The 27,651-nt window shown below is 37.5% G+C and overlaps 1 protein-coding gene across 7 annotated transcripts in view; it reads right to left on the reverse strand.

Annotated features, from left to right (window-relative positions):
- The window catches only part of htt (huntingtin), a 46,572-nt gene that overhangs the window by 7,887 nt on the left and 11,034 nt on the right, over positions 1-27,651 (reverse strand). For 2 of the 7 annotated variants that reach the window (XM_081360521.1, XM_081360519.1), the window contains exons 10-56: positions 27,419-27,496; positions 26,388-26,755; positions 25,129-25,252; positions 24,917-25,035; positions 24,686-24,797; positions 24,400-24,537; positions 23,367-23,525; positions 23,185-23,282; positions 22,943-23,082; positions 22,724-22,787; positions 21,862-21,962; positions 21,641-21,787; positions 21,315-21,435; positions 20,812-20,957; positions 20,510-20,661; positions 19,324-19,526; positions 19,075-19,201; positions 18,816-18,940; positions 17,290-17,400; positions 17,109-17,186; positions 16,807-17,030; positions 16,625-16,703; positions 15,893-16,054; positions 15,701-15,756; positions 14,914-15,062; positions 14,028-14,164; positions 13,815-13,931; positions 13,556-13,678; positions 12,946-13,196; positions 11,507-11,649; positions 11,149-11,359; positions 9,652-9,787; positions 8,512-8,691; positions 8,246-8,422; positions 7,081-7,157; positions 6,835-6,973; positions 6,630-6,752; positions 6,334-6,544; positions 5,383-5,528; positions 4,154-4,331; positions 1,865-1,954; positions 1,607-1,791; positions 1,393-1,519; positions 804-907; positions 554-708; positions 340-479; positions 162-244 (exon numbers count right to left, since the gene is read on the reverse strand). In XM_081360521.1, the coding sequence (XP_081216647.1) occupies positions 162-244; positions 340-479; positions 554-708; positions 804-907; positions 1,393-1,519; positions 1,607-1,791; positions 1,865-1,954; positions 4,154-4,331; positions 5,383-5,528; positions 6,334-6,544; positions 6,630-6,752; positions 6,835-6,973; positions 7,081-7,157; positions 8,246-8,422; positions 8,512-8,691; positions 9,652-9,787; positions 11,149-11,359; positions 11,507-11,649; positions 12,946-13,196; positions 13,556-13,678; positions 13,815-13,931; positions 14,028-14,164; positions 14,914-15,062; positions 15,701-15,756; positions 15,893-16,054; positions 16,625-16,703; positions 16,807-17,030; positions 17,109-17,186; positions 17,290-17,400; positions 18,816-18,940; positions 19,075-19,201; positions 19,324-19,526; positions 20,510-20,661; positions 20,812-20,957; positions 21,315-21,435; positions 21,641-21,787; positions 21,862-21,962; positions 22,724-22,787; positions 22,943-23,082; positions 23,185-23,282; positions 23,367-23,525; positions 24,400-24,537; positions 24,686-24,797; positions 24,917-25,035; positions 25,129-25,252; positions 26,388-26,755; positions 27,419-27,496 (6,614 nt within the window). Of the gene's footprint in view, positions 1-161; positions 245-339; positions 480-553; positions 709-803; positions 908-1,392; positions 1,520-1,606; positions 1,792-1,864; positions 1,955-4,153; positions 4,332-5,382; positions 5,529-6,333; positions 6,545-6,629; positions 6,753-6,834; positions 6,974-7,080; positions 7,158-8,245; positions 8,423-8,511; positions 8,692-9,651; positions 9,788-11,148; positions 11,360-11,506; positions 11,650-12,945; positions 13,197-13,555; positions 13,679-13,814; positions 13,932-14,027; positions 14,165-14,913; positions 15,063-15,700; positions 15,757-15,892; positions 16,055-16,624; positions 16,704-16,806; positions 17,031-17,108; positions 17,187-17,289; positions 17,401-18,815; positions 18,941-19,074; positions 19,202-19,323; positions 19,527-20,509; positions 20,662-20,811; positions 20,958-21,314; positions 21,436-21,640; positions 21,788-21,861; positions 21,963-22,723; positions 22,788-22,942; positions 23,083-23,184; positions 23,283-23,366; positions 23,526-24,399; positions 24,541-24,685; positions 24,798-24,916; positions 25,036-25,128; positions 25,253-26,207; positions 26,756-27,418; positions 27,497-27,651 lie in introns of all 7 variants that reach the window. The other 5 variants (XM_081360520.1, XM_081360516.1, XM_081360517.1 and 2 more) reach the window with 3 other exon arrangements.

Here is a 27,651-nt window from a genome sequence, read left to right on the forward strand (position 1 = left end):
AGATACTATCACGTTATATGATGAACAGATTTAATTCAGGCTATTATCCTCACACACACGATCAAAAGTTTGGAATAATTAAAGAGGCCATATTATGAACTATCCTTTCAATAAATACTGAATGATGAAGTGAAGTGTTTTAAAGTAGTCAGTTTACTAACTTGACCCAGTTTGTAGTCCATGTTGCCCATCTCCCTCTCTGTGTTAATCTGCAGCAGGAGTTTCTCATGGCTGATGAGGGTGCCTGAATATGCAGATACACACGCACACGTAAAGGTCATGAATACAACAAAAATATATATTTTTGCATCTCAACAGGATCTTTAGCTGACCACTTACCTGCCGTTGAAGATGATAAAGAGGGCACAGGGTCCCAGGCTTGATAGGGGAAGTGTGTGGCAATGTTGTCTCTCTTTGACACCATGGCCTGAATCTCACGCTCAACCATACCCCTAATCACACTCAGTTTACGACCAAACCTGCAAAACACCCAAACGTCTTATCCACTTCTAAACCTAGAAGAACAACTACAATTTAATAAATGTGTACATACCTGGTGTCCAGAGCTTTAAGGATTTTGTTGCGGGGTTGTTGTTCGAGGCAGCTAACGGCTGGATTTCCTGCTGTGGGCAGAGTCATGGCACTCAGCACTAGAGAGGTGATGGCCTGAACCGCCAGTACATTTATCTGAGTCCTCTCCAGATCCTCCTGCGCCACAAACAGACACGTCTCATCTGTCACACACAGTCTCCAAAACCTGGACGAGTGCTTCCAGTCTTTTTGGCAAAAATTCAATGATTTACCTCTTGCTGGGTTTCCTCCTCTTGGTCCATCGTGATTGGCTGAGTGACCAGCACCCCCAAAAGAGTGGCCCACGTCTCCTCAAACTGTGTCCGACTACTCCAGCCTGCAAGAAGACCACAAGAGCAAATCAAGCGGTTCAATAATAATGTACTATAAACAAAAGGCTGGACTAAACATGAGGTTTGCCTGATGTCAACACACAGTGACACATAATTTTCATCTAACTTTCGTCAAATAACTGAAGGAAACACCTAGCCAACTAATTTCATATTTCATATTCATTACTTTATGAATTTCAGCTTTGCATCAGAGAAATAAATTATATTGTAAAGTATATTCAAATAGAATTTTTTTTGTTTTAAATTGTAATAATATTTCACAATATTACGGTTTTGTTTTCTATATTTTTGATTAAAAAAAATGTAAAACATTAAAAATAGTAATGTTTCCAAACTTTTGACCGGTAATGTATATATTTAATTTTTCCTCTGCATCTGCTTCCCAAATTCTGTAAGGTAACTCAAAATCCCATTTCATGACCACTTTTAAATAGGCAAACAACTCTGAAATGAGTCTCTCATGTCATACCCAGAGTGTTAATGCGGTAGAGGAACTCTCTGAAGACATCTTTCTCCTGCAGGAACTCCACAGGGATCTCTGGCAATGCTGTGCCAAAATCTCCACTCGGCCTGGGGGACCAGCCCAGCTTCCAGACCTGTTCATTCAAACACATGAATATTTTCATACAGTTTTAAACACACCTGCACACAATGTATGAATACACACTCAATCACTCTCTCACCAGTGGTGGGATTCGGGTGTAGCTGTTCACAAGGGGAAGCCTGGCCAGACTGATGATGACGTTCTGTAGGGTGGGTGTTAGGAATGCTGGGATGTTCTTGTTTCTATGGTGACCCAGAGCCAACACACTCTGTAGACCTTCAACCAGCTCAGCCATGATCTCACAACACCGCCATTCACGCTGGTCTGAAAATTACAGAATCATTAATGCTTGTTGTTGTGTTCATCATTGATGTGTGTAACGTGTGCATTGACTCACTGCCTGCAGAGTCCAACTGGTCTTCTGACTGCTCTGTGTTTGATGTTTTCCGCTCCGGCCTCAGAAGTTGGTCACCAGGACCAACAGAGACTGTGTAACACAAACATAATCATAATTACAAAATGAATATCAATTTCAATTGCATTTTTATTAGGTTGAAGTTGAGCTGCACGATTATGGATAAATTATGATTCGCCGTTTTTTTGTTTCAAATAGAGATCACGATTTTCCCACGATTCTGAACAGACAACTAAACAAACTGTAATTTAGGTTTTGACAAAATGTCAATTGCTGCAGTCTATTTAAAATATTTAATTCATTTGAATGAATTATAAAAAAATAAATCAGCCTTTTTGAACAAATCTCTTGAAAGAATGATTCAATGACAAATAATTTTTTTAACGCTTGTCACTATCTATTGTTCTCTAGCGTCAAGTCACTTTCCAAAGATGATTTGCTCTATTTTGATCACTTCCGTAGACATCAGTGCAGAGTCCTGCAACGGGTCGGGTACCCGCGGCTAAAGTGGCTAAAACGGGTGGACTGTGACATTCCTAAAATTAACGGGTGGGGACGCAGGCGGATAATGAACACTTTGCACTTTAATATTTATTAAAAATATTCTTGTTTGCCGTAACCCGACCGACTCTGTCAATTTAGGACCGACCCAATTAAATTTTTTCCCCTTTTTAGTCCGACCGACTTGCCGGTTGTAAACTTGTGTTAAGACCGACCGATTATTTATTTTTTTACTCTTCAAACAACTAATACAAATGCAATAAAATTATATTAATTATATTTTAGTAAGTCTTGTGTATATAAATTGCCCATATATAGGCCTACATACAAACATATACGGTCTTTCTTTTAAATAAAAACTGGTGGCGTCATCTTATAAGGACTGTAGGTTATATGCGAAATGAAACCGAAATCGCGACACTCAGGGCCACAAACCTACAATTAAAACTTTCACAGAGATCTCAAACAGGCATTAAAAACACCAAATATTAAGAGTTGGCATATCAAGCAAAATAATATTCGATAAATGATCGAAAATCGTAGACCCGGCCTTCCACATGCTCACCGGCAATGCTCCGACATTAAATTTCTCTGTAGCCCTGTCATTAAAAACGATTTAGTTTCATATTCATGTTTAAATAAAATAATATATTTTTTTAAATTTCATGTCGATTATATGAAAAGTGAAAAGCATGAATAAGATAAGATGATCCCGAATATCGGGAGACAAATGCAGACATGATTTTGACCATTTCATTAAGTTTGTTTTTGTAGAAAACCTTTCTTTGTGTGAATTTCGTTTTGTATTAATTGTATCTTAATTTTAATCAATGTTTCATCAACCAATTTCCTGGATAAATATAGCAGGCAATAATCACAACACGGAGGCGCGGGCGCGTGAACTTGAGTCTCTACTCTTAAATGAACCGAAACTCAGCGTATAAGCTACTTGCCTCACAGACCTGAGAAATAGAAACTGCTCTCTGCTTATGCAATCCGTATGAAATGTGAATTTCTCTCTGGCGCGTTCACTAGGCTACTGCGAAGTCAGTCAGCATCGTCAACTTCAACTTTGACACAGAAAACACTTGTTTATTAATAAACAATTGAAATGTCTCCTTGATATATTTGACATATTAATAATCATTACTTTTCCCAGTTCTTTGTGACAGCTTTTAGGTGCGTTATTGGCAGCGCACCCTATGAACGCGTCTCCACCGCTCAATAGATTTTAGCTTGTGTGTGATTTATCGCGGGCACGGGTCGGGTAAGGGGCCAAATATTAACGGGTCTGGGCAGGTGCGGATTTAATTTTGATATTATCACGGGTGACGGGTCGGATCTGGTGCTGAACTTTGCGGTACGGGCGGGGGCGGGTCTCCAAAAATGGACCCGTGCAGGACTCTGCATCAGTGTTTAAATCCCAAATATACATTTTTATCCCAGTACTTGATAATTTGAATATTTACAACACAGAAATAACGAAACTGTGTGCTTGAAAAGACTGTTCATGAAAGACTGTTTAATTTCATACCTATACCTGATAACGGCATTCTCTGGGTCAGCGGCAATGGAGATTTGAATGTTCTGGTGTGATTTTGTCAAAGGTTTAATAGACAGAGGTGAATCGCTGTCATTTGTTTTACCAATTGGCAATCTTTTATTTAGAAGTCAAAGACTTATTGCGCATTGCACTTTCTCCCATTCATAAGTAATATCTTTGTATATCGTAGTCTTTGGCTGCGTTCCCTAGAGCTTTGTAACACAAACCTGCATGGATGAGGAGCTGTATACATTGGATGATTGAGCAGGTGTGTGTGAGGTAGGAATGAGAGGCAAAGTGTGTCCACACCGCCGGCTGCTGGAGAGCCAGACACAGACACGACAGACTCATCTGCATGTCCACACTCAGAGGCAGCTGATCCTGCAGCAAACGCCAAGCCACCACCTACAGAGACAGAAAGAGAACATGAGCTGAGTGGCTGAGTGGTATTTATAGATATGCCGCTACATCTTTTTAAAATATTACCATTTTATCATCCTTCAATCACAAATGTCAATATATCAGCTGATATTTTTTACTATCAGCCAATAAGTTTTTTGTTTTTTTTGGGGTCAATAAAAGTCTATTTTATTTTGACAGTGCATGGACTTTTATTTTGACAGCACTGAGAATAGCATCGCCTGAGTGCTGTCACCCCAGAGCTCCCATGGTCCCATTTCTGGGGTTCTCAGAAGCGAAAGTTGTCATACTTGGGAAAACTTCTATAGTGGCGAACGGGAGACGACAGCAAATATAATTTTTGCGTTCCCATTTGCTCCAATAACAAAAGAAAAACAATCCACGATAGACTTTCTATGACTCTACAAAAGAGGGAAAAATTAGCGATAGATTTATAATGTCGGTCAGAACAGGAGAACGATGTCAAATTTACCGTCACCCCCTCAGCCGTTATATTACAAACACTCATTTAAATATGTAATTTAATGCCAAGGTAATATAACAAAAAGTATAGTGTAATGAATGTACATTAAATTAAATATAATAAAAACTTTGCTAGATTCATTCTCCCTCTACATTAGTTTACTGACTCTGACTATTCCTAGTGTATGACTTACCAGATAACTGAGTGCACTCTAGTGGACAGTGTTTTTAACAATTTCTTTATTTGTAAGAAAAAGTATAATAATACTATTACAGGATTACATAAGAAGACATCCATGTATATATTTGTTTATTGTTATTTATGAATTCCATTCATTTTCAAATTATTTATTTCAAGTTTAGTAAATATAACTTACATAGCAGCACCATGTGTTATTTACTATCTTTAAATTAAGTATTGTGATACCATATAGGCCTGAATCAACTTTGTATTGGCAATGGGCCATCCCGCTCTCCAAGATATTGGCATCTGCCATCAAATGATCAATATCGGTCAACAACTAGAATGTTCCCTATAAAATCATTTTATTTGGGAAGGATGCATCAGTCTTACCTCTATAGCGAGGGTGCTGAAGGTGGTAATAAGTGTCTCTCTGTCTTTGGGAATGTGTAGTGAGGATGGCAATTTGGACAGAGACAGCAGGTACTGACTCAACACGCCACACAGACTCAACACTGTCTGATAAAACCCAGGCTCACCTGCAACACACACATAAACACATGCAATGACTGTGTGTTCATTACAACTTCACCATAATTTACAGCATTGGCCACAAAGGATAATTTCCATGTACTTACACCTACGAAAGTTTAGACATACCTACTCGTTATTTATTATTACTATTTTCACTATGTTGGATAATAACAATAACGCCATCAAAACCATGAGATAACACAAATAGAAGAATGGGAATTTTGCAGTAACCACAGCAATGCTAAACAAAATAACCCTTGTCTTGATTACAGTACCGTAGACATTTGTATGTTGATCAGCACCACCTAACGTACAGGAGGGGATTTGCTTGTCATTTAGCTGAGGGTTTCCCAAACAGGGGTTCATGAGGGAATTGCTGGGGGTTTGTTAGTTGATGAACGGCTAATATTTAATTGAAGTGAATGTAAAATTAAAACAAATAAAATAATAAAATCTAAAATCGCGATATAGCTTAGTGCAATAATCAAATCAAAGGCTGTGATTTAAATAAGTATCCTGTTGTGCTACATGTTTCAGAGTGAAGCGTGACGCTGTGTTCATTTACACGCAAGCACCTCGTGATTTTGTGTTGTCTGTGAGTGGTAATGGTAATGCAATGTGTAATAGCTTAACTTTATTTACACATTTGCATAATTTTCAACACTTTTGTGTCATTAAAATATTAATTTGAAAGAATAATTTAAAATAAAGTTTAGGAACCCCTGATTCAGCCAAACTAATTAATTTTTTTTTGTGTGTGAACAGGCCTTTAATTTGCAGCAAATAAGCTTAATTCTGATTTTGACTCACCATATACTTGATTAAGCTTCTGCAAGTAGTCTGCGCACGTCTTAGCGGAGGGAAGGAGGGGCTGATGAGGCGAGGGGAGGAGCTCTACGACACCAGCCAATCTCTCAAAGGCCACCTCTTGAGCAGTGTCAAATAAAACCACCCCATGATCCTTACATACCCTCTGTACCCCAACACTCAGACATGATGCCAGCAGACATAGGTTAAAGTCCTGCAAATACAATACAACATCAGTGTCTGTTTGAGTTATAAAAAAAAAAAAAAAAGAGAGAGATATGCATGTTTTTGGCCTTAACCTTGCAGGTCATGACTGTGTTTAGGTCAGATTGGGGAAGTTTTGTCAGCAGCTCAGTAGTTTCATACAGAGCTCCTTCACCTCTCAAACAACACTGAGATTTCACCAGAGCAACATACCACTCCTGCAATACACACACACAATAGCAATAATGTTATGTTTTAGCTAAGGTGTTTTCAGCTTACAACCACCGTTGTAAGTCATACCTTATTGGGTTCCACGTTTTCAGGGGGAGGGGGCGGGTCCCCATCCAGTGGGTGTGTGGTAATGGGGGCGACAGGGCTTGTGGTATCTTCAGCAACTGTGGCTCTGAACCTGTCCAGCAGGGAGAAGAACCGCTGATGCCTGACATAAGAGAGAGACAATCATTTTAAAAAGCAGGATTGGGAGATTTTCATAAACAGCGACAAAACAAACAGATCAATGAGACAGGAAACTGCAAGCCGCCTTACCTTTGCGCAAGGCCACTGGTCTGTAGGTACTGCTGAATCCTGTCCAGCTCCTCCAGTGGTAGCTGAGCGATACTATTCTACAGTAGGAAGAGAAAACATCATTCTCAATAATCATTTAGTGCAGTGGTTCTCAATCAGGGGTGGTTTCATCATCTCAAACGCAAGATGGTTTAAATGGATAGTTCACTCAAAAATTGTCATCATTTACTCACCCTCAAGTTGTTCCAAACCTGTATGAATTTCTTTCACAAAAGAAGATACTTTGAAGGATGTCGGTAACCAAACACCGACTTCCATAGCATTTTTTTTTTCATACTGTGGAAGTCAATGGGGGCCATCAACTGTCTGATTACCCATATTTTTCAAAATATCATCTTTTGTGTTCAGCAGAACAAAGAAATTCATACAGGTTTGGAACAACATAAGGATGAGTAAATGATGACAATTGTTTTGGGTAAACTAACCCTTTAAACCATTGTAATCACAATTGACTAGAAATGTCACGTAAATTCATTGATAATAATGAGTTATTGGATATTCTGGAATTTAATTTTTAATTACATTATTTTAAAATCACAATTACACATAGTTATTTGAATTATTCATTATTTTAAGTAATTCATTTATATTATTATACATTTAATTCATAATATTTATATAAGTAATTAAATAATTAGACTAAATTAAACTCCTTCTAGTTTCTGTAAATAGAAAAGTCTGAAAATAAGTAGCTTTGTCATTACAGCATTAGCACCAGAAATATATTTGGGGAACTTCAAATATTGTCTTTGACCATGAGGGGCCTCAGAGTCAGAACGGTTTATAAACGTTAATTTAGTGGTATTTGATCAAGTTAGACAAAAGAATATATCTTGATTCTAACTAAAAGTTTACTAGGAAGAAACTGGATCCTAAAAACAATAATTTAGGAGCCAAATTACTCTAGTTACAAAATCACATAATATAGATGGTTGTTCTGATCTATTACAGTGGTAGACAATCCACTGGGAGATGCATCAAACTCTTTCATTTTAATTCGATTTAGTTTTTGTGTTTTAGTTGCATTGATTTTAGGTTTATTTATTAACAGTTTATTACAACGAATGGCATAGACAGTGAAATAAGCTGGTAGTGAGTCATTATTGTGTGTGTGGAAGTGTTTTACCTGCAGGGTCTCAGCAAGCAGCATCTCCACACGTCTGCAGGCGAGTGTGTCCACCATGCGAGCCAGCACACGGAACGGCGTGTTGAGTAGTTTGTCTACGTATAGCATGAGCAGAGCCCCAGACTGACTTAGATGAATGCCCTCCAGACACTGCAGGGTCTTCTTCAGCATCACCGGCTGCACATTTACACATTTAATACATAAGTGGCTGAAAAGATAAGCTCAGCACGAAATGAAAAAGATGCGGTGAGTGTGCATATACATACAGTAGAAAGGTTGTCGCAGCGTGATTGTATGGCCTGTATGAAGAGTCCGCTGGCTGCTGAATTTCGGTGCACAGCACTGATGAGATCCTGCACTGGAGGCTCATGGGAAAGACTGATCAGATCGCTCACATGATTCACCGTCAGCCACGTCAGATGCTCAGAGTCATGCAGGTTCTGACACTGAGAGGATCAAATACAAAGATGACAATTTTTGTGTTATGAATGGTATGGTTGGCAAACAGATGTACTGTATGATATATGGTACCACATAGTTTTTTTTATTTTTTATTATCAGTATCAGCCGATATTGGATATTTATTAGCCGGTACAATCACTTAAAGTTCATCTTTAAAATAAATAATAATGTATAAATACTTAAATATAAATGTAATACTATATATAGAAAATCTCAAAATAATATTTTTTTTAAAATTAGAAAGAGTTAGTGTCTAAATTTACTTCTACCTTGGGTGTTTTTTTAGTTTTTAGTTTTTCATTTATTTGTTCAAAAGTTTGTGGTCAGTAAATAACTTTAAATGTTTATTTTTAAAATAAGTCTCTTATGCTCACCAAAATAAAAAGTACAGTAATGCTGTGAAATATTATTATTTTTATATATATATTTTAAAATGTAATTTATTGCTGTGATAGCATTGTTGAATTTCACATGATCCTTCAGAAATCCTTTTTTTATTATCAAAGTTGAAAATATTTTTGCTAAATATTATGTGAAAACCGTGATTGTTTTTTTTTTTGTTTTTTTTTCAGGATTCTTTAATCAACAGAAGTTTTTAAAAAGCATTTATTTGAAATAGAAATCTTTCTGTAACATTATAAATGCCTTTACTGTCACTTTTGAACAATTCAATGTGTCCTTGTAGAGAAAAGTATGTTAAAAACAGTCATGTGGGTTCTTGGGGGTGCTACCAAGGTGGCTTCAGAGTTAACAGATATGTTCAAAAATAAACTTTGGAAGTGTGCAGTTTAGTGCTAATTAACATTTTGTTTTATTAACAGGTAATTAACCGGTTTATCAGTATTAGTGGCCCGGCAAGGCTAGGGGATGGAGCGGTTATGGTAAGTAAAATAAAACTCCTTAGGAGCTCCGACACAGCTTTAAAAAAGCTTGAGAAATCTCACCACATAGTCACAGAAGAGGATAAGGGCTCCTCGTCGGACAATCTCTCTGTTACACACAGCAAGCTTCCCCTCTGGCCTCTCCTCCTCTCCAGATGAGTGCGGGCTCAGCAGCTTAGTGCTGGATAGACTGTTCCTCCTAATGGAGTGATAAAAACATGATTTGATTTCTTTGCCTCTCACACCGTGTCCTAACCAGAAGCGAAACAACACTGTGACGTGATAAAAGGCATCATTTCCATGTTAATCAGAGTTTTTGTCCTAACCAGATACACTACGAGCAACAGGGGATTCTATTTAAAAAAAAAGATCTATTTATGAGACTTTATGGCTGGAACAACAACATACAAAGTATGACAATGTTAATCGCAGGTACTGTTTATGTGATTTATTACATTTAATATGAGTAATGTGACTTTTATAGCCATATGGAGAGTGACAATGAATAATTCACCTCAGATATTAAAATTTTATTAAAGGAAACAAGAACTTCCAAACTGTGAGTAGTGAATAAACAAGTGTATTTATCACAAAGACTGTTTCAGTCACACAATGGGCCCTATTTTAACTATCTAAGCGTATGGTCTAAAGCGCACGGCGTAATTTCAATTAGGGCATGTCCGAATCCACTTTTGCTAGTTTAAGAACGGGAAAAATGGTCGGCGCGCCCGGTGCATGGTCTAAAAGGGTTGTCCCTATTCTCATAATGAGAAATGGGTGTGTTTTGGGATTTACATGCGTTAAACCAATCAGAGTCTCATCTCCCATTCCCTTTAAATGCCAGGTGCACTCGCACCATGGCAGATCCGCTATTTACATGACGGAATTTGATAGTGGAAAGACCGAACGTGTCTCCAGAGCGCAAACGGAACTGCTCGTGCGCGAGGTAAAAGTGCGCAAGCAGACCATCTACGGGACAAGTCGGATTCCACCATATCTTTATGTACACAATAATAATCTTTTACATTGTAATCCTTTTATTTTAAATATTTGGCATGTTTGTGTGCAGCTGTGCGTCCTTGTGTGTTTAATAAACAGAGTGTACGCGCGTTGTGGACCCGCCTATAGGCGCACATTACTAACGCGCTCATTAACAAAAACAATATTGCGCCATTGACTTTAGACCAGGTTTCAGTTGGATTAATTTGATTATGCACATATCCATTTTGCACTTGCAGAGAGAGCCCGCCCCCACACGCTCTTCTGATTGGCTGTTTTTTTGCTGTTGTTTTTTTTCTGATTTTGTCAGGTCTTGTAGTAGTGTCGCGTCTGGTCTGTACAGACAAATTGCTTGTCGCTGGAATCTTATTGCAGTTACAAAGCAAATATAACAAGCATATAAATATAATCACTTGCAAGCAGTGAAAGGCCATTATTTGCCATTACAAACAGCATTTGACTTCCTAAAACTACCAAGAATTTTACTGGTTTAGGCTGGTTGTAACTGTAGGATCAATTAAACCGGCTTTCCTAATTTACACTGCTGGTATGAAGTCTTACTTGGGAGTCTGATGCACCTCGGACCACCAGGTGTAGTTGGTGTAGTTGATGATGAGAAGGACCTGACACCAGAGCAGGACTAGAGATGGGTGCGTGGTGATGAGCTGGAGCACCAGGCTGTTCAGACCCTCCAGGGTATAAAAATGACCCCCTTCCCCCCCCTCCGCCTTCAGCAGCCTGCTGCCCGCTGCCGTGATCCGCCGGAACATTCCTGGTAGGTTTACGAGAAATAATGTGATCATTCAAACCAAGAGGAATAATTTTGCTCTTTACCGAGATCATGAAGTATGCTAAGCTGGTAAAGGGTCCTGTTTATGAGTTGAGACATATGAGATGTGGGCTCTGTGGGTGTGCATACCTGATTTGAAAATATGGATCAAACACATGAGCAGTGTGCCCAGCTGCTGACAGTAGAACGTGTGCTGCTGCTCGCTCATGTCAACTTTCACCTGCTTCGTGGCGATATCATCCAGCAACACCCCCACCAACTGCAATAAGAACCTGACAAATAGAAAGAGATTCATAATTGCGTTAATTAATTATTAATATTGTTGCTGCATTTGTCTTGTTGTTATGCTGACTGTTTTCTGTGTAATATTGTGTAATATTATAGCTTTATTCAGCTAATCTTCAATAGGAAAGTAATCAACTAAAGACAAAAGTGGAAATATGACTATACAACAACAACAATTATTAATATCACTCCTATTATTTAATATATTATTGCAATATAATTTAGATTATAAAAATTATAAATGAATGAAGAAACCGCCCTGCATTTTATTAGCCGAATGAAATCCAAAATTTTGGGGTGGTGATTCCAAAAATAGTGTGTTTTGCTCTAGCATGTCATACTTTCTCACAAAATATGATGTGCATTTCGTAGCATTTTTGCTTTCAACAACCATTTGAAAAAGTCTTGTATTATCCCATAATCACCAGAAAAGACATGACTCTATCTTTCTCTGAGCCAGGCAATTTTCATATTTACGACATTATTTTATGCCTAATCCTGATTTCAAGATTAGAATTATGGCCAGAGACAGAAGAAAATGCAAACATTACCCATATGATTTCTGATACATTTGTGGGTATTTTTACTACATCTAAACAGCGTCAGTAAAATACAGATTTTGTGAATAAGGTTTATATATTTATAAACTTGTGTTTATTTAAAGTTCTTTGACATTAAATGGAGTATTTGAACATATTTTCCACTCTTTTACACATTATAAGTTAAATGATAAATTTTGAATATTGATATTGATATTTTCAAAGTCAGCATCATCAAAATAGGTAATATGTGACTCTGGACCACAAAACCAGTCACATGGGCCTTTTTTTTTTATTGAGATTTACACATCATCTGAAAGCTTAATATATAAGCTTCCCATTGATGTATGGTTTGTTAGGATAGGACAATATTTGGCTACAACTATTTGAAAATCTGGAATCTGAGGGTGCAAAAAAATCGAAACATTGAGAAAATCGCCTTCAAAGTTGTCCATTTATGTTCACGATTGTGCTGCATTCACACACAAAAATAAATGTCATATATATTTATGATAGGAAATGTACAAAATATCTTCATGGAACATGAGCTTTACTTAATTTCCTAATGATTTTTGGCATAAAAGAAAAATCGTATTGTTGGCTTTTGCCACAATTTTTTTTTCTTTTCAGGAAATACATTTTATTTTTTTATCAAATTAATATTTCATATTTAGCAGTGCCGTAGCATGCATTTGTTTTGCCACAATCACAGACTGACTTTAATGGACAGCGACCAACAATTACCTAGCAAATGTTTCCTCAGGAGGAAAACGCTGCGGCTCTTCATTAGTGTCTTCCATGGTAGCAGGCGGAGCTTCAGGAGAGGAGGAGTCATCGTCACACAATCGACGGATGGTGGGACAGGAGAGGAGGTATGGGGACAGTGAAAGCTCCTGAATACGAGACAGAATGATGTCCTCTGTGGACTGCGAGATTAGAACACGCAGGATGGCGAGAATCCCAGACACCCACAACTGCCCCGTACCCACTGATGCCTACAGAAAAGAACAGGGACACAAGATACAGGGTTAATATGCAGTCAGAATTACCACTATTCAGAAAATATTTTTAATTTCAATAAGAATCCGCACAATTGAGAATTTGGAATGAGGGTGCAAATTTCCTTAGGCAAGTTTGTCACAAGAATTCTCTGGGATTACAAATAGAAAGCTGCTTGGTTTGAAAGTGACTTCTATGTGAGATGTGCTTCATGCATCACTACACTATTGACAATAGACAATGAACCCTTTTGCCAACAAAGTTGACATCTTGCTTTTCGACCGCCGCTCTTCATCCTATTCAGCTTATAATAATATCTATAACATCAGGAAAGTAATATGTGACTGATTCTCACGAGGGTAGATGGTGTGATGAACATGCTCTTCAGTAGCATGTCCACAGGCCGCAGAGAGGAGGGAGCAACTGTCTCAAACAGTGTGTTTAACACGCCCAATGCCTCATGGGAGTCCAGGTGCATCTGTCAAGCACACAGAAGCAAATATGTAAAGTGCATTTACTTAAAACTGTTTGTTAGCTTGAATTCAGAATCTGAGATGAATCTGGTGCTTGAAAACGTAATGCTATCAAGACACAAAGTCGAAACAGAGCCGCACTTGCTGTTTGCCGATCATTGGCAGGATGATGTCAGCGATCTGTCGTGAAAGCCTCTTCCACTTATCTTCATTTTCTTTATGGCACTGCTGTAGGATCAGAATAAACATCTCCAGCACCTACAAACACAAACATGAATGATTTTACACATAAATCCATGAATGTAAAGAGTATGTTTTTCCAAAACAAACACACACACCAAAACGTAGTGTTACCTGATGGTGTTGTACGAGGCGTAGCAGCATGGACACCACCACTTCCTTTTGAGTTTCCAGCTCTTTTCCTGCATCTGCTTTATTGGAGCCTCTCAGCACAAAGAGGTCGTGCACTATGGGCTGCAGTGCAGGGATTGCTGAGAAATGAAGAGGAGGATAACTTTTTTGATTGATTAGATAAAAGCTAATTATACATGATATTATAATAGCTTTTTAGCATGATATGCTAATTATATGCAACCATTTCTGAATAAAAATATGTAGTTTGTTTAAGGAAGACCTATTATGCCCTTTTACAAAGTCTTGATTTGGTTTTTATGCATGAATGTTCAAAAAACACATTTTTCACGTTCTACAGTTGTGATTGGTCAACCACTTTGAGCGTGTTTCAGAAACATCATGCCCCTTACCATAACAGAGTTAAAAGCGGGGTGGAAACAACAACGTCTCTAGACATGGCAACAACACACTACTAACACAAATCAACCAGGCATCATCCTCAATATTTTGCATATGTTTTGGGGCGGAAATTATTTGAATGAGGAATAATGTGACGTGTACATTCTCGGAAGAAAACTCAAGAAATCAAAGCGTTTCAGGGAGTTCAGAAACAGTGATTAATGATATAGAAATAACTCCCATTGGAGTGGACTTTGTGCTTTGTAACTTTGCAGACCTCTTTTATGCTAAAAAAGTAAAATGACACACTAAAGAAAGTTGAAAATGTAAAAAGAAAGACATAATAGGACTGTCTGTTCAGTGTTAGAAAATAAGGATATATGGAAACATGGTTTTAAAAAATTGTCTAAAATGGGTTTTCGGTTTACAGTTGTTCCATATTCTGCTTGAGGATGTGAATATATATGTGCGTTGTGATTCTACACACCATGTGTTACTGCCTTCCTGCCACTGGCCATGATGCCGTCACACAGCTGAATGATCTTTGGGATGCTGATGATCTGTTTGGAGTGGTAGCGCTCATAGGACAGCAGAACCAGGAAGAAGAAAATGTTGGGCACAATCTCTTCAGAGTCCCTACATGGAAAAAAAACATCGGTTTAGTGAAAACGAATAAATATTAGCAAATCTGAGCATGTGCAATTGAATGTACACTACTGTTAAAAAGTTTGGGGTAAGTAAGATTTGTTTTGTTTTTTTAAATTAATGCATTTATTGGGCAAGGACACATTAAAATGATAAAAAAAAAGACATTTATAATATTACAAAAAATTACATTTAAAATAAATGCTGTTCTTTCTTTTTTTTCAGGAATCTTTAATGAATAGAAACTTCAAGTGTATAAAGTTTCCAAAAACACATTAAGCAGCACATGTGTTTTCAACATTGATGATAATAATAAATGTTACCTGAGCAAATCAGCATGTTAGAATGAATTTTGAAGGATCATGTGACACTGAAAACTGGAGTAATGGCTGCTGAAAATTCAGCTTTGTTTTTTCATCACAGCAATGTTACATTTTAAAATATATTAAAATAGTAAACAGTTCTTTTAAATTGTAATAACATTTCACTATATCATTAATGGTTTTAGTGTATTTTTGATGCAGCCTTTGTGCGCATAACAGACTTCTTTCAAAAACATTAAAAAACTTATCAACCCCAAACTTTTGTATGGCAATGTATGTTGGTATGACTATGTCACAAGGTCTTACTTGAACTGCCCCACTTCAATATACTCAAACTGCTTCAGAACGAAACCAATGAACACCTGAAACAAACACAGGGTAGTAAAATATTAGCACTGTGCAAGTATAATATAAAAATAAAATAATACCAAGATTTGTTTTGATTCTCAATTAGTGGAGAAAAATGGAAGTTTGATCCACAGGTTAAAGGTTACTCGCCTGGTCTGAATCAAGCAAACAGTAGTTGACCCGGAGCTGCACAAGTTGGGACAGCAGGTCCAGCACCTGTCTTTGCAGGCCCACTGAGGTGCTGGTGGTGTACTGCTTCAGAGCTTTAATCACCAGCGGCTCAAACAAACGGATGTGATTATGAATGGCATTCTGAAACACACACAACGAGTCAACTATTAGCCACTTTTACTGCAGTGAGGGGTCAAGATATCAGTGTTGTAACTGTTAAAAAAAGAATTGGTAATTAAAATAAAGCTTAAATAAAAATAAAACAAAAAATAGATAAAAACTTATCTATTAGAAACTTAAAAAGTTATAAAAAGTTTAAGATAAAGTTTTACATTTTAAAATGAAAGCGAAATAGAAATATAAAAAAACTAATAAAAATGACAAAAGTAACTAAAATAAAATAAAAATATGAACGATTACAATAATAGAACACAAGTAATAATAAAATAACACTGCAAGGTATTGATTTAAAATAAAATTAGTATACCAGATGGGATATTCAACTAAACAATACCTTATCAAGTAAAACAGACCCATCAAATAACTATAAAAAAAAAACTTCAACAAATGCACGACACCCAAAATATATCCATTTTAATATATTCCTCATCTACCACAATAAATATATAATTATGTCAGTCAACATGTTTAAAATTTTGGGATATTTTTAGTTTTTTTATTATTATAGTCACATATTATCGGGTAATTTACCTTGTCTCCTCGATGGCGGGTAACACTGGTGATACTTGACCTCAGTTGATTGGAGACTTTTTGCATGACATCAAACCACCTATAGGATCACAGAAAGGACATGTGTACTCATAATGGGCCTCTTTATATCTACAGATAAATCTCTATGAGGAAATGTTGTTCACAAACACTCTCTCACTCACCCAGAGGCGTCCTGTTCTTGTTCGGCTTGCACCATGTTTCTGAGGCTGGCGTCTGCGAGGGCCTGGGTAAAGTGAGTGTAAGGGGCCATGAAGCAGTAATGGTAGAGGCCGGGTCTGACGCTGGTCGAGCCAAGCCGCAGGGCCTTGCCCTGGGACCGACATGGGTGTGATGAGGCCCCCTCATACTGAGATGCAAGATTGGTCCCAAATAACGACTTCAAAAGCTGTAAGCAAAGAGAAAACGGTGAAGCCCCGGAAATTCATGGTTTAAAACAGAAGAGTTCGAAATGCGCACGTCTAACCTGCTGAACACACACTGTGGCCATAGTAGGTTCCCGTGAGAAACAGGACTTGAGGTAACCCAGAATCTCTTCAACAGACTAGACAGATAAATACAGGAGGAAAGTTTGTTCTTAATATTACTTTTGCTCAGATATCATACTTTGTTCATTGACAAGATATAATTAGGCTTTGACATCATACTTTGCCAATATCATGCAGGGTGGTCAACTCAAGCAGCTGTGAAAGGACATCAAGCGCTGACCTCAGGAAACCCCCAAACTTCTCATTGGTGTTGTGAAGGTCTAATGTGACCTTGGAAAAGAAAACAAAAATTGTAAGCAAGATAAATCCAGTAGGGACGGACATTTTGAATTGAGTACTGAGTATTGAGTACAGAATGTTAATATAGGCCTTCTGAAGGGGAAGCGATGCATTGTTGTATGAAAAATACCCATATTATAACTTTATAATCTAAAATAACTAGCTTCCGCCAGACGACCGTACGCATACTACGCAAGTCGACTTGCACCACAAGAGTAACCCATGACGCATGTATGACGTAGGATGTAGGAGAATCGTAAGCTTAGACGCCTCTCGCGGTTTAAACACATAGGGCTGTGCAACAAACTTTAGCTCTTCTTCTATTATATATAAACCCTCCGACATTACGTTGTGCGTCGGGTCAGGGGTTAGTCTTCCACTGCCGTCTGTCGGAAGCCAGTATTTATAGTTTATAAAGTTTTAAATATGGGTATTTTTCATACACAAACGCATCGCTTCGCTTCAGAAGGCCTTTATTAACCCCCGGAGCCGTGTGGAGCACTTTTATGATGGATAGATGCACTTTTATGATGGATAGATGCACTTTTATGGACTTCAAAACAGAAACGGCCATTCACTGCCATCATAAAACTTGGAATAGTCGGAACATTTTTTAATATAACTCTGATTGTATTCGTCTGAAAGAAGAATGTCATATACACTTAGGATGACTTCAGGGTGAGTAAATCATGGACTAATTAGAATTTTTGGGTGAACTATGCCTTTAAGTACTACAGAGCATCTCATCCTCATGGACTGAGCCATATTTGCCCATTCTTGCTGTGAGATCTCGAACATATCTGGGGGGACATATGTGGTTAGGCACTGCAAGCTGTCCTCCCAGTCTCCATGTTGCACTGTCTTCGGCGTCTTACATTACGGACATTGCAGTTTATTGCTCTGGCCACATCTGCAGTTCTCATGCCTCCTGCAGCAGGTCTATGGCATGTTCACGCAGGTGAACAGAGCGTTTTTCCTTGCGTTTTTCAGAGTCAGTAGATAGGTCTCTTTAGTGTCCTAAATTATTGGAACTATGACTTTTATTGTCTACCACCTGTAAACTGTTAGTGTCTTAAGGACTGTTCCACATGTGCATGTCCAATAATTGATTATGGTTCACCGAACAGGCATGATAAATATTGTTTAAACACTTTCCAAAAGAGATCTGTAAAGCTTATTTGGATTTTACAAAAATTATCTTTAAAATATAGCATCCTGAAAAAAGGGACATTTCTTTATTTGCGGAGTTTAGAAATCTTTTGAAACATTATAAAATGTCTTTACTGTCACTTTTAATGCATCCTTGCTGCATAAATGTATTAATTTCTTACAAAAATATTTTTTTTTACTTTTGAACAGTAGTATATATAAAGGACAAATCAAAATGCTTATGACTGCAGACTTACTTTGTAGTTAGCGTGTGTAGCTCTCAGTGCATCATAAAGCTTCAGATAAGGAGGAAGGTGATAAAAGCTGCCCATAGTGGTGGACTTGTTAACTGCTGCTATTGCGGTGCTGTCTGCTGCTCTGCCTGTATGAAAACACAGTGCAAGACAACCGTAAATATTCAATCAATAAACAATGAGACCCATTTTCCTTTTGTACTCAAAGCAATATAATTCATCTGTATGGTCTCAACAGGTGGCTCTGTAGGTGTGACTGTACCCGTGTTGGTTTCTCCTCCTTTCTTTGGGCTCATGGGGGTGTTGCTTGGCTCCGTCATCTCCTTCTCTTTACCCTTCCGTCTGATTGGACTGAGAGAGGGGGTGTTGGCCAATGATGGTAAAGTAGCCTGGCAGGAAGGATTAACAGAAATAATGAAGTTTTTAATATAGTGAGAAAATATGAAATATTACTGATGTGTTGTGCATTTATAGCATTATTATAATCAGACTCTATTGAATGCATTTTTACCTTTACTGCAGGGCCTGGGGGGGTGTCATCCAGCACATGGGCACAGATGTTGAGGATCTTCAGCAGGTGCGAGAACAGCTGCTCCACCATAACAACCAGAGAGCGGTCGTTAAGAGCAGGCCACGCCTCCTCCACCTTAGAGGGGGCGGGGTTAGACTCCTCCTCACCTGCCCATGGACTCTTCATGCACTTTGGGGCAATAGCTTCAAAAACAGGCAGACAACAACATTTTAAATTCAAACAGATGTAAAAAAAAATGATAATAATAATAATAATAATACAAAAAAAAATTGTGCTCCACAGGTGATACGTCTATCAGCTTTGGATAAACGGTATAAAATCACACTTAACCCTCCTAGGCTGTTCGCTCATTTTTGGCAGATTTTATTTTTGTTTATGTTATAACAAAAATTAAGTTTCTGTAATCAGAGAGGTTCAAAACTTGATGACTTTTTCTAACTAATGAGTGGATATAAAAAAGTCGCATCTTGGATGGTCGCGGTCAAAATTGACCAACCACAGGAAACTAATGAGAAAGACCATAATGCAGAGAACTTTTTTTTCCAAATATGTGTTGAATAAAATCTACATATAAGCCACAATGCTGAACAAACACACAGAAATAAAAGAGTTAGACTACAAAACATCTAGAGTTAAGATTCACTTTACAGAAGCATAGATTTTTACTGTAGTAAAGTTCTAAATGTTTGTTTATTTGCTTAACAATGAAATTGAGAAATGTGCATGGAAATTAGAACAAATTAATTATATATGCATACTTCTATTGTCAAGACATAAGAGAAATTAGTTTTATATCATTTCATAAAAACAAATTACACTTTTACTGTTCCTGGTCAAAAAAGGCCCCCAACAGACAAGGGAGGGCACAATTTTTTCACAGCTTAAGGGGGTAAATAAGATCTGAATAACCAAACTAAAACTTCTCTAACCTAAAATTTGCCTAGAATCCAGAATAATTTCAACATAGAATGTATTTATAAATGTATATTTATAGAATATAGAATATATAATTTTATTGTTACTTCTTCAGGGAAGATTCATTTCATTTCATTAAACAAAAAAAGTTACACTTCTCAAAAATGGCCGTGAACAGCCGAAGTGTGACTATTTTTGAACAGCCCAGGCAGGTTAAAAAGTGGCTAATCTAATTTAAATAAGTTTATACCAGCAAGAAGGTTTCCAGCCAGTAGAAGAGCAGACTGATGAGCGGAGAGATCAAGAGGGAACCAAGCAGAGGAGAGGAGAGACAAAACTATACCGGCCACGCCAACCGTCAGAGACCTGCGCACTTCCTCACTACTGCCAGACTGAGAGAGACTAAAGAAAAAGAGCTCATTGATATCTTTGCAGAGTGAAACAGACAGATAAAACATCAAGATCAAGACATCAAATCTAAGCAGGTTTTATTCTTAGTCCTGAAGGAAGACATTATTGCCCTAAGGTTCAGTTTATTTTGTGAGTGTGTACCTAAAGGAGCGTCCTCGGCTGCGGTACTGGCTGGAACGGTTGAGATGAAAGACAGAAGAGCTCACAAAGCCACAGTGCCAGCCTGTGCTCCAGGTGCACACTGGGAACGTGCTGGACAAAAGGAATAGAGCCTCACAACAGCCAAACTGGTGAGATGACATTAAGTAAAGAGATTAGACATTAGGTTCAAATAAGACCACTCATAATACATAAAGTTATTTCTGCAACACCAAACTGAACTATTTCCAACCATACAGAACCCCACAGAGGCCTTTCATTATTATCATTTTTTTCTGCCTTGTTTTGTTATAATATGTTGAGAAAAAGTAAGTGAAATATAAGAAATATAAATTATGATCCTCTAAAACAACAACATTTTTTAACCTCTGTGGAGTCTTGGTATTTAGACAGTTAAAAAAATATATATATTATTTTTTTAAATATAAAACAAAGGGTGGCCTTTAAATCAAATGTACTTAAAAGGTCAGAGTTGAGGCACTCACAGTCATGGCTCTGGAAGTGGAGGAGCTGAGGGCATGAGAGATGGCAGTGATGACCCGAGAGAGGTTGTTCTCTACGGTAACATCTGGTGCGTTCTGACACAGATTGTAGCCACGGTATGTTCTGCAATAAAACAGATCATATAAAGAATAAGATTAAAGCCAAGTACGCTACTTATTTCTTCAAAATATCTTTCTTTGTTCAGCAGAACAAGGAAATGTACTGTATACAGGTTTGGAATTTGGGTGAGTAAATTATGATTTTTGGGTGAACTATCCCTTTAAACACAACACTGGTGTCATGTAAATGGAGTATGTCTATAGTGTACCGTGTGATGGTGCTGACAGTGAACTGGGATGGAGGCTGGGTCTCGTGCATTAGCAGCTGCAAGTACACACTGCTCTGATCTCGTGCTATTGCCACAACCGGGTCTGTTTGAGCCTGGTCACAGTCGTAGAACAACCTGGGCACCAACCTGAGGAGAGAGATCGATCAAAATCAGAGTGTGAGATTTGTGATGTGTAGCTGGGAGATTAAACGTGTAAATACCTGCCAATGGTGTTTGCTGCCACATGTCTCACACGTGGGTCATCATCGCCCAGTAGAAAAAGCACAACATCATTCAGAACTCTGTCCTGCAGCCTCAACAACTGATAATATAAAAATTACAATTTTATATTAATTAAATATTGATTACATTTCTTATACTGTAAAATATTTTATAAATATATAAGTGCTGTCAAATCGATTAATCACATCTAACATAAAAGTTTGTGTTTACATAATATGTGGGCATACGTATATTTATATACGATATATAAATATATATACGATACTTGTGTGTATACAGTATATACATACACAGACACACAGATATATGATATATATCAATTTAATAATATATGTACACACACATATATTACGTAAACAAACTTATGTTAGATGCGATTAATCGACTTGACAGCACTAAAATATATGTTATATAATATAAATAAAAAAATACCGTTCATTACAAAAATATATTCAGGAAGTGCAGCTTTTTTTGCAATTCAAAATTAATTTTACATCTCAGGTACAATCATATTTATGCTGAACTGCCAATATATAAAATCATAAATAAAATCACATAACATTATTTAGAAAAAGATGATCCATGAATTATTAAAATTAAGCATTTGTATATGGGGTAAAATGTGTTAGATAATGTTTTGTGATGATTTTGTCTAAAAAAAAAAAAAATGACCAGTATATTTTTCAGAAATGAATTTACGAAAGAAAGTCATATGAAAACAACATAAAGGCGAGTAAATGATGACAGAATTTTTATAATTATTATTTTGTACTAGATAAATAAAACATGACAAATGAATCCATCTTAAATTGAGAGAAGAGATAAAGAGAGATGACATACCCCAGTGTAGTGATGCTCTCCTTTGTGCAACTTCTCAGTTTTTCTCTCCAAAAAACTTACTAACCTGACAAACACAAAAAAAAGCAGGCGATTTTAACATTCAGATTATGTTCAGCAGTTATACAGTCATTACGCATATATGTGCCTAATAAAAGATTTTATCAAAATGTGCTTTGATATTCAATCAAATAGTACTAAGTAAAGTTTGCATCCTCTCACCGGAAATCTATCTCAGCAAGCGTCTCTAAGAGCTCAGTGCGAACCAGCCAATAAGAGCAGTCCTTCAGGGTCAACAGATCAATGAGCAGTTGGAGGCCAAGTTCACTGAGACTGCCATTGCACAACGCCATGATACAGTGCTGTGGTTGAGTAAACGCACTCAATACAATTATAATCTTCCAAAACTGACAGACAAGCATAAACTAGCATTCTTTATATGTTTATGTACAGTATATTCTCACCCTAACAGCAGCACAGGCCATTTTACACGTGACTGAAGATTCATCTTTTAGACTTCGCTGCAGCAGAGGAACAACGTTTTCGATTGTCACAGAGTTTCCTGAGAAAACAGAAAGACAGAGAATGTGAAGACAAGCCTTAGATTTTGTAAATCATTTGATCGAGCCGTAGCTGTAGTTCTAACCTGTGGCCGAGTGGATTTGGGACAGCCATGTCTCCGTGTTGTAGCGTGTCTTGAGCTGGATAGCTTGGATTAAAGCCCCACACAGGATGGCAGTAGCTCCTCTGATCTGAGGATCCCCGTGTTCAATGTACTGCAGTATATCACTGATGTACTGTTGCTCTGTTGACAAACACAACAACATATTCACACACCAGCAGTTGAAGTCACAGCTTGTTTTGTTTTTTTACTTTTAATATATTTACAAAAAAGACAAGAAAACAAAAACAAAACAGACACTAAAACACAAAAGACAAAACACAACAGAAAAACACAAATGTCAAAACAGAAAAAAATAGATGTATAAAAACACAATCATATAGATGTCAAAGCATAACAAAAACAGTCAAAATGAAAAATCAGATGTCAAAAACAAAAAAGGTGTCAGAAAACTAGATAGATGTCAAAACAAAAACAGATGTCAAGACAAAACTAATTATATTAAATGAAAAAACAAGTAGATGTAAAAAAAATAGATGTCAAAACAAAACAGATGTCAAAAACTAAATGGATGTCAAGACAAAACAGATGTCAAACTAACTAAATATATGTCGAAACAAAAAATAGATATAAAAAAAAACAAAAAACACAGATGTCAAAAAACTAAATAGATATCAAAACAAAACATGTCAAAACCTAAATAGAATAAAAAAATAAACAAAACAAAAATAGATCTCAAAACAAAAGAAAAACAAAACAGATGTCAAGACAAAACAAAAGATAGATGTCAAAACACAAAACTGACAAAAGACACACATCAAAACAAAACAGAGATCAAAAAACTAAATAGTTGTCGAAACAAAAACACAACAAAAAATTGATGTCAAAACAAAAGAAAACAAAACAGGTGTCAAACAAAAAAATACATGTTAAAAATAGATGTCACAACAAAACAAAACAAAACAAAACAAAACAAAACAAAACAAAACAAAACAAAACAAAAAAACAGAGCAGGAGACCGATGGATGAACAGGATCTTTGTCAGTGTATTTCTCACCATCTGGTTGTTGTCCATCTAGTGGCTGCAGGTAGAGTTTGTTGAAGAAGGCTTCAGGTAGAAGAGCTGCTGCTGCCCCCACACAGCTAACGGCTAACGCCTTAACGCTCACACGCACCTCGTTATCAGGAACCAGCCCTACTACATACATACATTGAAGAAGCACACTTTAATGTTCAAATAGCAAACACCAACACCCAAGAGCCTTGTATGATATTGTGACAAGCAACACACAGATTCAAGCAACACATGAGAGTCCATGTGAAGTTATAGTCATGTTTCTCACCATTTCTTTGGCCGGTGAGCAGGAAGGAGGCAGACAGCAGCCGGACACAATGCACAAGAGGCTCTTCCTTTGGATCAGTATAGTGACCAATATTTCCTTTAATCCTAGATGGCTAAACACACAGAACATATACAAAAGATTCACAGACTGTACAGTTTAACTTGGAATTCTCTGTAAAGGATCTGTGAGGACTTGAGATGTACAACATCATTTTTTTATGTGCACGTTCACCTTGTTGTCAAGTTCTGCAGGTTCCAGAACCTCTTCCTTTGGTATGAATCGATCCACACTGCTGTCAGATGATTGCCTGTTGTGACCTTTTCCCTCCAGAAGATGGGGCTTACTTAAAGCTATGCGACAAGAGAAAACAGAACTGTGAGCCAAAAGGATAACTAATAAAGCAGGGTGTATAACTGAGCAAGTGTACAAGTGAGTATGTGTACCCAGTGCCGACTGGGAGAAAGGCTCTGGAGGTTTGTCAGGTTGTGGAGCTGCTCCCTCCTCTTCTTCATCCTGCAGTGTGCCGATCTGCATCCCTGAGTACTGACTCTCACTGCCATCCAGCACCTACATATCACACACATATACAGTACAGATATATATATATATATATTATACTGTATATGTGCCAATAAAAATGAACTAAACTCACAAACAAGCATAAACATTCACAACAACTCATTCATGCAAAGGTACACAAACAACAAACAACAGTCGGACATGCAGCGTCACTTTGGGGAACTCATACAAATATTGTTTGATCAAAGCTTAATCATATGCATGTCAAGACAATTTTTGGGCCTCACCAACTCGCAGTTGCACTACTGATTGAGGATTTAATGACTGATTCATTAGTTATTCATTTATACAGTGGTAAGTTTCAGTCTTCTAATTTGGCTGAAAGAGCTTGTGGCCCGTGGCTTGCGGTTCATCGATTTATCAAAACAGGGAAACGGCAAAAAAAATCTATATAGTGTTATTTTAGTTTTATTTATATACTATTTTAGTATGTATTAATATTTTGAATAGCCTTATATTTACATGCTTTCAGTTTTTATTTTCACTTTAGTAAGTTTATGTGCTTTTGTTGTTTTTATTAGTTTTTGTTTTCCTCAAATATTTCTATTTTATTTTATTTTTATTTCAGCTTTAGTTAATCGTAATACTCCAACTTAAACTAATTTATTTCAGCTAGTAGCCAAAGCAACATATCTAATTTTCATTTACATTTTTTTATTAATCTAAAAATATTTTATTTTATTAAAACTTTGTTTTAATTATAATTTTAATGAACAATAACAACACTGATTCATCTTCAAATGACGCCCTTAAAACTGATCTGACATCAGCATCATTGTTGTTGGGACTTGGTTTTTAATCATTGGTCCAGAATGAGGTAAATAAAGGCGTTTGAACACCTCAGGAGAGAGGTCGTGCATGTGGGGGTGGGGCAAATAAGGGGCGGGGTCCTATAAGGGGCGGGGACGAGCAACAATAACCTCACCCCCTGTCCTCTGCTGACCTGGTCACTACTGCTAGAGGAAGAGATGGCAGAAAAGGTGGAGGAAGAAGACGAGGTAGAGAAGGAGGAAGAGGATGGCCTGTAGATAGATGACTCGCTTTCGGAGTGTGTGTCCGGCCCTTCGGTGGGAGTTGGGGAAGGTGGTGAATGGTTCCGATTGCGCCTGCTGGTGACACTTACGAGCTCGGCGCAGTCTGAAGGCGTCACAGCGGAGTCCGGCCCCTCCGTAGTCGTCTGGGAACTGTCACTAGGGGGCGACGATGACACGGCTCCCACTGACATCTGGTTGCCATCCGCTATCAAGTCGCCGGACGTGCTGACGACCCCAGCGCCCCCGCTTGAGCTGCGGCTTAGCATGTCTTCCTCATCTTCCTCATCTGGAGTATCAGGCCCTACACCCTGCTCTGATGCACTCAGGTCCACTGAGTCCCCCGGCTGCAGGGTATGCTGGGAGGACCGTGGCTGCTCTGTGATGATGTCAGATGTGCCAAGAGACGAAACACCTGATGAGGAGGGAGCTTCACTGGAGCTGTCGCCACCGACCGAGGCTTAAGGAAATGTGAAAGAGTGCAACAATGCATTATTTCTGCCACACAATACATGTAATGTAATGTAAGAGTATGTAAAATTGAAAATTAACTTGATTTTTACATTTTATGAAAAATGCAGAATTCATGGCTATGATACTCTGAGTAGTTGCCATGGTGAAGGTGTTTTGTGTCACTGCTTTCCATTTGACTATATTTTAAAATATGCTGTATTCTTTTGATGGCAAAGCAGAATTTTTCAGCATCATTACTCCAGTCTTCAGTGTCACATGATCCTTCAGAAATCATTCTAATATGCTGATTTGCTACTTAAGAAACACTTATTATTATCAATATTGAAAACAGTTGTGCTGCTTAATATTTGTATGGAAACAGTAATTCATTTGTTCTGTATTCTTTGATGAATAGAACGTTCAAAACAAAAGGATTTACTGAAACTGAAATCTTTGTAAATGGCTTTACTGTCCTATTAGAAAAAAAGTATTAATTTTGGTTGATTAAAGGTAATCTTACTGACCCCAAACTTTTGAACAATAGTGTATATGATATTCAGGTTCCTAAATATGGCTCTGCTCCTTCCTTTAAAATAAGTTTATGGGCTTTTTTTTTTTACAATGATTTTTTTCATCTGTCAGGAGAACAGCACACCTCTCCTCAACTTACCTGTGAAGGATCCAGTGGTGACCTCTGCCCTCTCAGGGTCATCCTCCAAACCCTCTTCTTCACCTGACAACAGCTTACCTAAGACAATCACAAGATTCAAGGCATATCATTATAATACAATAAACATTTTCTATTCCAAGCACATTCCGAAAACTCTGATTACACATTCATTATTAAAACTAGTGAAGTTCTACCAACATGCCACAGACAGCCGAGAAATACGTCAGTAGGTT

This window comes from Scardinius erythrophthalmus (genome assembly GCF_964197995.2).
Source record: "Scardinius erythrophthalmus genome assembly, chromosome: 3".
Taxonomy (NCBI): Eukaryota; Metazoa; Chordata; class Actinopteri; order Cypriniformes; family Leuciscidae; genus Scardinius; species Scardinius erythrophthalmus.